At 39.2% G+C, this 14612-nt stretch overlaps 1 protein-coding gene across 2 annotated transcripts in view; it reads right to left on the minus strand.

Annotated features, from left to right (window-relative positions):
* kiaa0586 (KIAA0586 ortholog) overlaps positions 1 to 14612 on the minus strand; it is a 131142-nt gene that overhangs the window by 76297 nt on the left and 40233 nt on the right. For both annotated transcript variants that reach the window (XM_056256132.1, XM_056256131.1), the window contains exons 10-12: positions 10119 to 10323; positions 8127 to 8243; positions 5148 to 5371 (exon numbers count right to left, since the gene is read on the minus strand). In XM_056256132.1, the coding sequence (XP_056112107.1) occupies positions 5148 to 5371; positions 8127 to 8243; positions 10119 to 10323 (546 nt within the window). The remainder of the gene's footprint in view (positions 1 to 5147; positions 5372 to 8126; positions 8244 to 10118; positions 10324 to 14612) is intronic.

Below are 14612 nucleotides of genomic sequence, written 5' to 3' on the forward strand. Positions count from 1 at the left end.
GAACGCCGACTAAAAGAGCCATAACGATTATGAGTGTAGACGGCAGGAAACATCAAGAAAGTCAGTTTGAAGCAGCGAGAGGAGTGATAAATCTCAATACTGACTCCGAAACCCAAAGTCTCCGCCATCTGTTGAATTATGCAACACCCTTCATGAGATTTTCAGCACATGGGATAATTACAATTACAAAGTCATTGAAACTCAGACTGAGAAAATATTGCCTTTACCCAAGTGTGGGCTGTAACTTTTTCGGTAGGAAGGGGGGAGGGGGGCACGGCGCATAATGAAGGGGAATAAAAAAAGATCTGAAAGTTTCACGTTCGCAAATGCCCTCATTAATATTTCACCGCGATGGATGGCGGGAATAAAATCGAACTTCAGACTCGTTTTGCAGTGTCACTTCCTCAAATGAATGAATCCATCAAGCCCTGCACATAAAGCACGACGTGAAACGCTCTCTCGCTGCGGCGCGGGTGGCGTGGGCTAAACCGGTGAACGGGGGAGAGCAGAACAGCATCTGGCACCTCAATCCGTGCGACCTTTCAGAAGAGGAAAAGATCAAAGCCATTAGAGCAGGGAGAGGAAGACGCATCAATCAGCACGTTTGTGTTTTCATGCACACGCAAGTATTAGGAGCGGGGCTGATTGCAGCTGCCATTTTGGAGACAATTAACATTGAGGCTGACATTTTGTTTGAAGAGTTTGGATACTGAGACGGGTTTGAGAGGTGTCGGAGAGGGACCGTCGAGCCAAGAAAAGCAGACCCTACCGTTGTTGGGCTGTGGTGAAGCTTTCAGCTTAAAACAAAAGCACAATGACGTCAAAACAGTCGCACCAACATTCATGTTAATTCAGAACACACTGGACAATCAGTGTTATGTATTTGATATATTTAAAACATTCATTTAGATAGATTGAGATATGATACTGTAGATATGTCAAACGATATTATGTAATTGATCAGTCATATCATATGGTATATCAATATATTGGAAATATTTCAGCTAAGAACTAGATGCTCACTTTTCAGATTAAAATAAGTGGTAACTCTCCTCTCAGTACCAAAATATAATAACAATAAATTAGGGCTGTCAAATGATTAATCACGATTAATCACATCCAAAATAAAAGTTTGTGTTTACATAATATATGTGGGTGCACTGTGTATAATTATTTTGTATATATATAAATGCACACACATGCATGTATATTTAAGAAAAAAATATTATTTATATATAAAATATTTATATTTATATATAATATAAATTATATATAAATCTATATACATGAAAATATTTCTTAAATATATACAAGCATGTGTGTGTATTTATATATATAAAATAATTATACACAGTGCACCCACATATATTATGTAAACAAAAACTTTTGTTTTGGATGTGATTAATCACGATTAATCATTTGACAGCCCTACAATAAATATATACATCAACAACAACACCAATCATTGCTATTATTATTAGCAAATTAGACATCCAAAAATTTCTGTAAGTAATAATATGGATTATATTAATATTATATTTATGTTATATTATATTATTAATAGCATTGATTGTTGTTGTTGCTATTTATGATAATGATGGCAATAATAACAATAATTATAAGAAGAGTAATGAATAGCAACAACAACCATCAATTATTAGCAAATGTTGCAGAAATGAAAAAATCGTCTACTCATTATTATTATTATCAATATAAACAACAATTACCAATGCTGTTATTATTATTATTAGCAAATGAGACATGCAAAAAATCCTGAAATGAATAATAATAACTATCATTATTGTTATTATTATAATAACCTATTTAAAATTCATTTAAGGTTTTAAGTCAGCTTAAATGTTGCTGTCTCTGGGCACAAATGCAACTTTTCAGTCCAATTGATATGCTGATAATATAATGTGCGATGAAAATGAGAAAAAGATAGCGTTTTCACTAGTGGCCTCAGACTTGTCCTTTTTTTTACTCCACTGTGAATCAGTCAAACGCTAATAACAATGTTTTAAAATATTTGGGTTCGAAAACGGTTCCCTGTGATCTTTCCAGCAATGACGTTGCACTGAGCCCGGAGGAAAGCGAGAACACTGCTGTTCTTTCTGCTTTCACAGCCTCCGCATCATATAACAGACAGCAGTCCTGGGGCGGCCTTCTCCATTTCAGATTCTAAACTGCTGCTTTAGCACTCTGCCGCTGCCACGTCTCTATCTCTCCGTATCTCTGGAAATGTGCATGATGTAGGCAGCGACTATGGCTCGGGGTGTATCACAAGCCATTAGCTGCTCTGTGCCTGGGGTAATGTCACATTGAGAGCAGGCAGAATGGTAAGATTGAGTCTGACCTCCTGCTATAGAGCGTTACTACTCTCCAAGAGACGTGGTAAAGCAGACTCCGCCCCAGCAAAAACATCCCTCTAACCGCTTCGCCTGGCTCTGAGCGTAATGCGTTTTAAAAGCTGCAAACAAAAGTGAACTCATAATTCACAGTGACATAACCTCCTGGTGGTGAGTCTCTATCGACGACACCATGCTGTGACTGGGGTTCAGGTCTGACTCCACTGACCTAAATATGAAAGCATCACACCTACACTCAAATGTTATTTTTTTCTGTGAAACACGAAAGTAGACATTTTTGATGTCTACATGCAGCTGCAACGACCATACAACGACAAAAAGATTCCATGAAAGTACAATAAAAGTAATCCATTTGACTTTTTCTTTATGTGTAATATATTCTAAGTCTTCTGAAGTCACACACAATGCTATCTGGAACTGGAAATGGGGAAAATATCATACTTTTACTGGCTTTTCCCTTTATTTAAATAATAATAATAATAAATTATTACAATTATTGAAAGATACACAAGCCAAAATTTGGCAATTTTTCTGAAAATATTTGAGACATTAATGACTGATATTGCAAATATAATGGCCAATTACTATACTCACTTTCCAATTAACAGAAGTGTCCAAAATATCAGACTATCTTTAGTTAAAAATTGTACAAATTGTAAAGCGCTTTGGGTCTGTGAAAGCGCTATATAAATGCAGTCCATTTACCATTTACCATCTCTGTTTGAAATCTGCAATTGCAGTTATTCACGGAATTATCAACTTTACGTGGGTTGTGCCTCGGCAGGGCACAGCGCGGATGAACACAATGTTTGAGGAGACTGTGTGGCTGTCAGTCACCGCGCCGGTGTGGAGACTGTCACTCAGAATCACAGATTATTCTTTTTGGAAGTATGACCAACATAATAATTTTCACCGGAAAATGTCATCTGAACAAGTAACATCCACTTTTGTTCTGGTTCTGACCAACTAAGGAAAAAAAACATTGCAGAAAATCGCGCTGATTAGATATAACGATCGCTTATCATATCACGTAAAACCGTGCAAAAATTATACTTTGTTCTCAAATTGTTAATGTTCAACATCAGCATTGCGTGACTACATTTAATGCCCCTCCGATATTTATCCTTGCTTTCCCTTGGCCCGGTTGCAGTCTCTTTTTTTCTGTGGCCACTTTTCTGCAAGTCTTTTGCATTTTACAACGGGTGAATTTCCAGTTGTCACTGGTGATTCTCGTTTGAACCTTTCTGGATCCGCCATCAAATTGATAAGTTTAATTATATCAAGTGCTGTGAGAAAAGGCTATAAATCTCCACCTCCAACATCCTCACACGCAATATAGCTTATACTAGCCGAGACTCCTTTATGTGTACAGATGTGAAGTAATGACACAAAGACACGCTCGAATCTCCCGCGGAAATCCACCAGTCCCACTGGAGTTAAAAACATTATTACAAGCTTGCCGCTTTGAATCGAGCTAAGGCAAGCAGAGAGTTTTGAACACTGGCTGGTTATGTATTTGCTCAAAAATTTATTTTGGATAATTTTTAACCCCAAAAAAGCTACTGACTGCAGCTTTAAGTGTATTTGATCTAAATTGAATTATTTTATTTTAAATTAGTTTTTTAATGCTATGTTTTATATATTATTATTATATGTCTATTTCAGTCATTTTTGGATGTCTCATTCGCTAATAATAATCACAGTAATCACTATTGTTGTTTAATAATTATTATCAAAAAGTGCATTATTATTATTAAATAAATATATATAAAAAATAAATATATAAAAATACAAAGTTCTTAATTTTTTTAAAGCTTTTTTAGCCATGAATTGTTGCTCCGTGAAAGATTTGCGTAAATATATATAAATAAAAAAATTCTACTTTGGTTTTTCTTTTTCACCAAATAAATTAAAAATTAAAAATTCTTATTAGTTGAAATACATTAATTGTATTTGTGACTAAGACTGATTAATAACAATTCGCACATTCCTATCCATCACTAAAACATAAGAAGAAGAAAAAAAAGATGGCTGATGGAAAGATGTATTTGAATTGTGAACCAATTGCCTAAATATTAATACAGCTGCAAAAGCAATACTTGCAATGTTCTTTTTAGAATAGTGAGCAGTCAAATTTGATTAAAACCCCACATGGCTGACAAAGTGCTTGCTTTTTTTTTTGTTAAAAACGTCATCTAATTTTCTGTGCCGGGTTTAATGTGATGCCAGAGCTGTTAACCTCAGGTGGTCCCATGCCCTGCTCTCAGAGGTGAATATATTGAGAGGGAGCTTGGCTTTGGCAGGATCTGGGTAGAGGCCTCCACTGACAGATGCCAATCACAGTGATGGTTCCGTTTGGCTTAGCCCTTTTCCTGCCTGGAGTGTGCTCTGAGGCCAGCTGTCAATCAAAATCTCATACCGGTTCACCGCCTCGGCACGGACTAACTTTCACAAGCATGAAAACATGCAGAAGTTAACCAGCAGCACTCTCAGAGGCACAGGGAAATTTGCTACTGTGCTACACTTTACTAGCAGTTTCTTGTGGCGGATTTTCCCCCCAATGTCAATGCTGATAATCATGGGAAATCGTAAATAAAAGAAACAAAGAAAAACAAACGCTTTACAAAGTAATGTGGCAGTGCCATGGTTCAGTGATAGTCTCTGATTATTGTATTCTTACACCATGTTATTTAACTAAAACTGTTAGTGCACTTCAAAAATGTAACAATACCATGGAATTATTATTATTGTCCTTTTTTGTACAAGGACATATCATACCTGTTTTTTGATAGTGCCTCTAACTGCGTATGAAGTACTTCTCCATCCTTGGCTCTCAAAATGGCTTCCAGGTTTTCCTCTAGAACCTTCCTGCTCTGCCTGACCTGCCGCAGGACCAGTCCTGCATCCTCAAACATGGATGTGGGCGGCCGGATGCTCTTCAGAATGCTGGGTCTGTTTAAAGGAGCAGCCCTGACAGCAATCACATCAACCGGCTCTGGGGGCTGCGAGAGAGGAGGAAAGATTGAAAGATATTGGATGCATTTAAATGACTGTGTATATTTGGAGGGGGAAAACAAACTGTCTTTGTAAGAGTGCCGCTCCAGAGAATAAATATGATAAATATGTTTAATGGAATGCCGCTATGAGCCATTAGGGGTGAGCGCTGCTGTTGTTGTTGTTTTCTTCTCAGAAGCATTTTCAGGACTCAACAATTAGGATTTGTTTTCTGCTGACAGACCAGTAGTCCAGATTTGTATTTGCTTTGCCAACATTTTGACAGGTCTCAATTCAGAAGAGAACTTATTACTATTAAATAGTTGTCTTGTGATTTACATTATTATTATTATTATAATATAGAATACATATTAATATAAATAATTATATTAGCCAATAAGATTTGTTTAAGGTTTTTAAAAGAGGTATCTTATGCTCACCAAGGCTGCATTTATTTGATAAAAAATAAACTGAAAAAATGTGAAATATTATTACAATTGAAAAAAAACATTTTCTATTTTAATACATTTTTAAAATATAATTTATTCCTGTGATGTCAAAGCTGAATTGTCAGCATCATTACTCCAGTCTTTAGTGTCACATGATCTTTCAGAAATCCTTCTAATATGATGATTTGCTGCTCAAGAAACATTTATTATTATATTATTATTATCAATGCTGAAAACGGCTGTGCTCCTTAATATATTTGTGGAAACTGTGATACTTTTTTGATTGATATAAAGTTAAAAAGAACAGCATTTATTTGTTCATTATAAATGTGTTGACTGTCAATTTAATACATTATAATAAAAAATGTATTAATTAATAAAAAAAAGAAAAACTTACTGGCCAAACTTAGCCTGACTTCGTCATACTCATATTCTAGTCAGAATGTGAGTCTGATACTGCTTCATAGGGCTTTGATTATGAGGCGTGTCTTAACCGAACCAGGAAAAAAAAAAACTCTGCACTCAATTAGATAGACCTACAACCAATGAGAGCAACGCAGTAAGTCAACTACTTTGCATAGCACAGTTGTCAACTACAGAACTCAAATGCACGCACGCTGGAAGAAGTAAAATAACGAGTGTTGCTTCTTTTACTTGGCCCTCTATGAGTGCGACCAAAGGAGAAACCACAATGACCACAGGGTTTTCATTGCGTCCCATCTTCTTAGTTACCATCGGAGCCAGCTGATAAATTAAACTTTTGCCGAATCCCATAGGAAGGACGGCAAACACATCTTGACGATCGACAAATGCCTTGATTGCAGTTCTATGTTCGTCTTTTAAAATGAATGCGCTGTCGATTTCTTTTACAACGGACGCGATAGCGGAATCTCTACATCTCAGTTCTCCAGCGGCAGTCATCTGTGAGGGAAACCAGTTCAACCCAAGCGCTCTTTGAGAACGTGAGGATTACGTCCCTGCAGATCATCTGTCCATCATCGTATAAAGCCCGCCCTGGCAATTTGATTGGCCCGACGATTTCTGAACCGATCATAATTACTCCTCAATGGAGCGAGTCCAGACCGAACTTCCCGATCAAAAAATGTTGTGGGCGGGGTTCGGGCTGGCATCCAGGCTAGGCCAAACTAGATTTTCCACTAAAACATTAAGTTAAAACCTATTTTAACTGATGCTTCTATCACAAATCATTCTTGCAATTTCAACAAAACTTAATCTATAATAGCCTAAATCAGCATAACTTGCAATAAAATGTCTAATACACAACAGAAAACCATACGTTTGAGTTTGCAAAGAATAAACACACATATACATGTCACAAATATATGTAAGCAGTACCGCCAACTACCCCTAATTTTTCTCAAGTTACTGTAGAGGAATGATCATCATTGCTCATCAAAACTGTATTGTATTATGGTCTCATACATCTCAAATTATATCTATTTAATTGCATGTTTCGATCCCGAAAATGATGTGAAACGTGCGCTAAGAGTTCACGGTCAAATACAGGCGACTGCTGCACGAGCCCCGTGTAAATTTCGCCCTGAACCGCTGCGTCTTTCCCTGTAGTATACGTGTCACGTTCCTTCTCGGCAAGCACGAAAGTGGGCAGCCGAGGGTCCTTGGCTGTCTCTCCCTCTCATCCTCTCCTGAATATAAATCTGTCGGAGAGCTCCATAAATCCATTACATGGGACGGCAGATGCTGCTCTGGCAGGCTCGCCTTGACGAGGGACTCTCTAACCTCAACCCTGTGCTCCTGTCAAACGTTCAGCTACATCCGAGGCACTAGAATACTATTAATCAGGCACTTCCATAGATTTTCTTACAGCAGTACTTTCTGTCCTCATAATATACTGGGTGATATTAAGCAAAAGGGGCATATGGGGGCACATTCTCAAGACGTTTACGAGATGAACGGTCAATTATCTGACAGAGTGAGTTTTGTTTGGTTAAATCATGCAGTGTGTAATTCATATAATTCAACATTTTGAACAAAATTGGAATCGAAATCGGTGGATGCAATTATTGACTCGGGCAAAAGAAAGAGAAACAATCCTAACTTAAATTTGCTGCGGCTGCGTTTGGGAGGGGTGCCGCACATTTATTCTGAAGCCCAGGTGTAAACGAGTGATAACACTGATTTATCGAAGCGGTCTCTGAATAACAGCAGGGCTGAAATTGCAAGGATACAAAAGTACAATTGTGCCGTTCTGTTGTTGTGGATAGAAACTGCACAGAGGAGAAGGGCTCGTAAACCTGGAAGTGCGGAGGTTGGGGTTGCCATGGGAACCTACCATGGAGACGGGGGTTGTGGAAGGAGGCGGAGGCGGGGCCGTGGCGGAGGGGGCGAGATGGCTGCTCCTGCTGATCTGGGTCGACTTGGCATTCTGCACAGGAAACGCATCAGCAGTCTGGAAGGACATGGATCGAGATGGAGAGACTTGGTAGCAAACTACTAAATTAAGTTTGGACTACACATATAAGCAGAAGACACTGAATGAATAAATGCTACGTTTTAGCACCAGAGGCAAATTGTGATACCTATATAACACTTTTTTTTTTCTTCACAAAATGGCCAAAATTATAGGATATTGCCAGCAGGCACATAAAAGAGTGCAATGTGAGTGACATTCCATTAAAACAGGCCAGACGGTGAGACTAGTGACTTGGCTGCCTCAGTTCGAGAGAGAGAGAAAGAGAGAGAGAGACAGCGACTCTCTGACAGCGGCCAAAGAGAATTCAAATCCTGCATCCTCAATTATATGCTAATGTGTCATTTGCTGTATGTTACATTATTCTGGGCTGATGGAATTTTTCAGCCGCAAAAGACGTGCCTGGAAACTCAATGGCTTATTGGGAGAGAGAGGGTGACAGTAATGGATGGAAACAGGCAGTGGCACATTTGGTAAGAACGAAGTGGCGCTGTAATTTATTAGTGTGGGTGGCAAAGGGAAGAAAAAATTGAAAAAATTGGTGTCTGGTCAGTGAGCCACGAATTTCTCGGATCCGTGTCTCGGCTAGATTTCATCAGTGGTCCCTCTCCAATTAGATTAACTCGATCCGGAGCTCAACACTTGTACTGTCATCGGGCCTCTTTAAATTACCAGTAACCTGCTGATCAATGGCAAGAATTGGACAGGGCGTATGCTTGTGTATTTATTGTCCAGTAGACAGTAGAAAGTCTATATTTATATATATATCAGTGGAACTTAGAGACAAAAGGATGGATGGATGGATGGGTGGATGGGTGGATGGATGGATGGATGGATGGATGGATGGATGGATGGATGGATGGATGGATGGATGGATGGATGGATGGATGGATGGATGGATGGATGGATGGATGGATGGATGGATGGATGGATGGATGGATGGATGGATGGATGGATGGATGGATGGATGGATGGATGGATGGATGGATGGATGGATGGATGGATGGATGGATGGATGGATGGATGGATGGATGGATGGATGGATGGATGGATGGATGGATGGATGGATGGATGGATGGATGGATGGATGGATGGATGGATTGGATTGGATTGGATAGGATTGGATAGGATGGATGGATGGAACTTAGAGACAAAAAAATAGGATGGATGGATAGATGGAGACACCAGAGATCATTTTTGGTATTTTTTTTACTAGTGGGTGCTGGACACTATAGTTCATTTATGTAAGTGAGGATAGCAACATAAAGTAAACTGTGACATATTATACCCAAAAATTCTTCATACAGTGGACTACCAGTAAAATACTGCTAATGCTAATGCGACCTTTTTACAACACGGACTGAACAAAATTAAGCATTGCTTGGTAATTGGTTGACCTCAATTGGTATTATCTAATTGTGAACTTAAATTAAACAGCTGACAGATATTCAACCTAATTCATTTGTGAGACAGTCTAACAGCAGGATGGCCAAAACCAGTGAAATATCAACTGATTTAATAAGTATCAACTGAGTTTTTGTCATATTTTATTACCATTTTCTAAACTATAGCGAATAAACTGTGATGTATGAATAAATTGAGGTTTGACTGTAGACAGACAGACAGACGGACGGACGGAAAGAGGAGGCTATTTTGTCTGCATGCTACAAAATCCACATGACAAAGCCAATTTTTTTGCCATCGAGCTGTTTGAGAATATTGACAAATTAGTAGAAGACAGCAATTTCAAGTTGTAATTGGTTTGGCCAAGACTGATAATGCCACTGCAGAGAACTAAACCAAAAGCAGGACTATCAGAGTGTGAAAGTTAGCATAGATTTCTGAAGCTCTCACCTGCAGTAGACTCCTCATCTCATTTTTAATCTGCCCCAGATCCTGCAGCATCTGATTGGCTCTTTGCACGGCCGAGCTGGACGACGCCACATGTATATGTTCTCCTTGGTTCTCCTGTTCCTTCTGTGGATTCATGAAAGCTGGTTCTTCTGGTTGTGCACTTCTAGTAAGAGCAGCAGATGCTTCAGGTGGCGTCTGGCTTGTCCTGAGAAAAATAAATGCAGCGAGGTGTCAAATTTCTTATTTCTTAGGTGCAATCATGCAAGAAGCCAAATTATGTACCCTTTTCCAGTATGCTATCCTTGATCAAACTAGCAATGCTTTAAACCAAAATTTCAATTTGCTAGTCCGATGTTAAAGCTGATAATACAACTAAATTGAATTTCAATTTCAGAACTGACACAAGAAGCGAACACTTGGCGATCTCATGGATATCTCCAAATTGTTCAAACTATTAGTATTATTCAACGTACTGCACTGTGAATTACCATATGGCGTTCAGCTGAAGGACACTGAGGTCATCCACCAGTGATGTTCACCTTATTCATCAGAGGATGAGCACGCACCCAGAAACACTGCCGGAGGACGTCCGCTAATCTGCCCTATGCTCACACTTCCCGCAGTCTGTCTGAACAGCTCAGCGTTTACACCACATTTCACACGAGCAGTATAAGGCGTAAAAACCCGAATCACCTCAGATTGAAGCTGAAATATGTATTTATCCTGGCACATCTGCGCGCTGTACTGAAGGGGCCTGAGGGCCCTCAGCTGAAGGGGTTCATCGGGTTCCAGCCAAGGGCTTTTAGTCTGGACTGTTTTCACAGTCTTCGGTTGCCAGTCAATCTAACGTTACTGCGAAGGCCATTTCTCCAACACTACAGTGCTTGTCTAATGTTGAGGCTATTAATCACCTGGAGACGGGTTCAGTTTGCCAAGATCATGCTAACCAATTTGAAATGATTCAAAAGACACTTTTCAGGCGGATCACACCTACTTTCCTTGACATACTGGAAGCAAAAGAGGTATGCATTTAAACAGGCTGTTATAGTCTGGTGAAGGTTTGCAAATCTTGTGGGGTGAAATTCACCAAAACATGCCAGTCAAATTTCACATCTAAATGTATGTATTTCATGTAAATAAAACAACGCTTATATTTATGTCCAGAATGTTTGCATTGTGACATTATTTTTTGATAATTAAGTGCAAGTTCTCCCAAATTCTCTATACAACAACACTGAATACAATTTTCACTCTTTGCACACCATGTGCTCTAAGAATAATTAATTATTGTAATTTATGGGTGACATGTCACCTGGACATGTCCTTCAAAATTGTTAAGATTCAGGCCATGAAATTCTTCCCATCTGAAAAGGCAGGATCAGTGTTGGTCTGAGAGATAAATGTCGTCCTGTGGGTTAATATGGGTTTCATGTTTCTCTGATTGCTTTTTCCCACAGGTTGGCTCTTATCTCCTTGGACAGGCTTTTTTTTTTTTTTTTTTTTTTTTTTTTGGGATCCTTGTTCTCTTTTAAAGTCCCGGAGAGAAAGGAAACCTGTCATGTGAGAATGCACACCGAGGAAAATAAAGTGCTGAGCTTGATTACTTTATTTAGAGAGAGAAGCTGGTGGCACAACAAAGGGGAGAAGGAAATTCAAACAAAGAGGAGATGGCAAAGAAATACAAAGCGTGATAAAAATGAAAAGGGACGAGCAGGAAACTGGAACAAGCGAGAAAATGAAATGAGATACAGAGAGACAAAGAGATAGCAAGGGAGGGACAGAAACTGCTTCCCAGAGCTGCCTTCAAAACAAAGGTCAGAGCTGAAAGACAGACAGTGTCCAGTCTCAAGGGCCGGGCACATGGTGTGCAAAGAGTGCCGTCCATCGCCAGCCTTCTCATACGATATTTCTGAGGCTTGCAGTACGAAACGGTTAATAAGCATCTACACGCTTGCTTTCATCAACACTCCGACGCACACAGTAACGTGTCTATTTACTCCACTTCACACACAGAGAGCCATTCATTCTGCCTGTGCACAAAGAACAGAAGGCAGAAGAATCTCAGGCAATTATGCATCGCAGGCACTGAGAGAGTGTTAGAGAAAACTGTGCAGGGAAGCAAGTTTAATCTTGCCATGTGCAATATATACAGGACCCTGAGATGCTATCGACTTTTATTAATGGAATCGTTTCCTTTATTCATAGGTTTAAAGAGAATAAGAAACATTTGTGGTGCTTTCAACTTGCATAATGTGATGGATTTCAGACAGAAAATAAATAGCAGGAAATAATGTAGGGTTTATCAATTAGAATTTGACTGGATTACTAAGGCAAGCATTAATATTACTGTTGCTCATACATAGATTTGAACAAACCTGTAGTCTTAAGTGCAATACTTCAATGATATGATACCTAAAACCGTGCGGCTTGTTCAGGAGAGCGATACGACTTCAGATGTTCACTTGTTAAAAGATTTTTACTTGATAAAACAGAACAGCAAAGGTGGCACAGAATCGCTTTTGAAGTGGCATTTAGGTGTCTTTACACAATCTATATAGATTTAGGGCCCTATCTTGCACTCAGCGCAAATGACTTTGTACACTGACGCATGTATCATTCCTATTTTGCACCCGCGCAAAGCGGACTTTTCCCTCCACAGACGCACGTCGGTTAACTAAGAAATACACTTGCGCTCCCCGGGGCGGTTCAGCGCAAAGAGGAGGCGTGTTCCGGCGCAAACTTTCCCTCATGCTATTTTGCTGTTCTATAAAACAATTGCGCCACTGACCAGAAAAAAAAACTAGTCTTAAGTCAGTGGCGCGTTGCGCGTTGTTCATTATGCTATTTTAAGGGCGCATGCTTGGCCATAATCAATGTAGCGTGTGCACAACGCGCATACACTTTGATTCTCTCATCTAAGCAGCAGTTTTCATTTTTGCAAATCATACATTATTACGATAGATAGATAGATGGATAGATGGATAGATGGATAGATGGATAGATGGATAGATGGATAGATGGATAGATGGATAGATAGATAGACAATTTATTATAAAAGCATACATGTAGCTTACACATTTACCCAAATTATTATACGCCTGTTTAACAGAAGTTCATTTGTGTGGGTTTCTACATCCCCAATGTCACTTCTCTGTGTTTTACGGCCCTGACGAGAACGTTGCTCTCCTCGGCTGTGAACCGCTCCTGGCGCGCGCCTGGCAAATCCGCCGTTATAATAGGAATCCGCTTTAGAACAAGCGCGCATGCTCTTAAAGGGAATGTGAGATGACGCTCTGATTGGTTTATTTCACGTTACGCCCAAACCACACCTATGAATAATGAAGCTACTTCAGACCAACCCCTTTTAGATTTGCGCCAGGCGCAAGAGGCATTTATCCCGCCGGGAAAATAGCAACAGCGCCGGGATCCGCCCACAAAGTTACTTGCGCTTTGCGCTTTGACACTTGCGTTTCAGATCGTTAAAATAGGGCCCATAATGTTGCTCAGAAGTGGCATAAATACAACTAGAACTGGATTCTTTGAGGAGAGTTGGAGCTCTGGCTTTTATGAATTAAAGGTGCATTACGTCTTTACACAGAATTCTGAGAAGGCACAAAGCATTTTTAACTTAGCTGTGTAAAGATGTATTGAATGAAGGACCAGAGCCATATCTAGTGACTAGAATATCATAGACACTTGTGTTAGTATGCAAAAACCTAGCAACCGCCATAATACCCTAGCAACCACACAGCAATGCACTGGAAAATATCCACAACACCTAGCATTGTGGTGGCGAGTTATACATGGGCAACACTCACAGAAAAATAATAATAAAATCTAAACACGAGTTCTGTCATATTCTGTGATTTTTGCGCTGTGTGAAATAAAGACTGAACTGAAACAAACATCATCCCACCGCTGTATGCCCTGATGATAGGGTAAAGGTAAAGGTGATTGCGGTGGAGTACAGGAACCGTACATTCACGTTGTTTCCACACTCTTTCAGGATAATGTTTTAATGTGACACATGTTTTATCTGTCATTTGTATGTTGCTGTGCTGTTAGTAAATTTGAATGGATCTGTGTACTGTTGTATATGCAGTCAAGTCAATGCGGTTGGTTCAGTTTTTTTGGCAACTCTATGTGGTCCTGTTCGGTATTGCAACTTGACTTGTCTAAAATGTAAACAAGCGCTTTGCTTGTGCACTGTAAACATACTAAACACTATGAATTGGTTTTGGTTTTCTGTAAGGTTTTTTTTTTTTCATGTGTGCTTTGGTGTGCATACATTTGTAACCCTGGACCAATTAAATTTAAATTTGAAATAAATTAAGATGTATACATAATCCGAAAGCTGAATAAATAAGCTTTCCATTGATGTATGGTTTGTTAGGATAGGATCATATTTGGCGGATATACAACTATTTGAAAGTCTGGAATCTGAGGGTGCAAAAAATTCTAAACATTGAGAATATCGCCTTTAAAGTTGTCCAT

Source organism: Rhinichthys klamathensis, unplaced genomic scaffold (assembly GCF_029890125.1).
Source record: "Rhinichthys klamathensis goyatoka isolate OS25496 unplaced genomic scaffold, OSU_Roscu_1.1 h1tg000123l_1, whole genome shotgun sequence".
Taxonomy (NCBI): domain Eukaryota; kingdom Metazoa; phylum Chordata; class Actinopteri; order Cypriniformes; family Leuciscidae; genus Rhinichthys; species Rhinichthys klamathensis.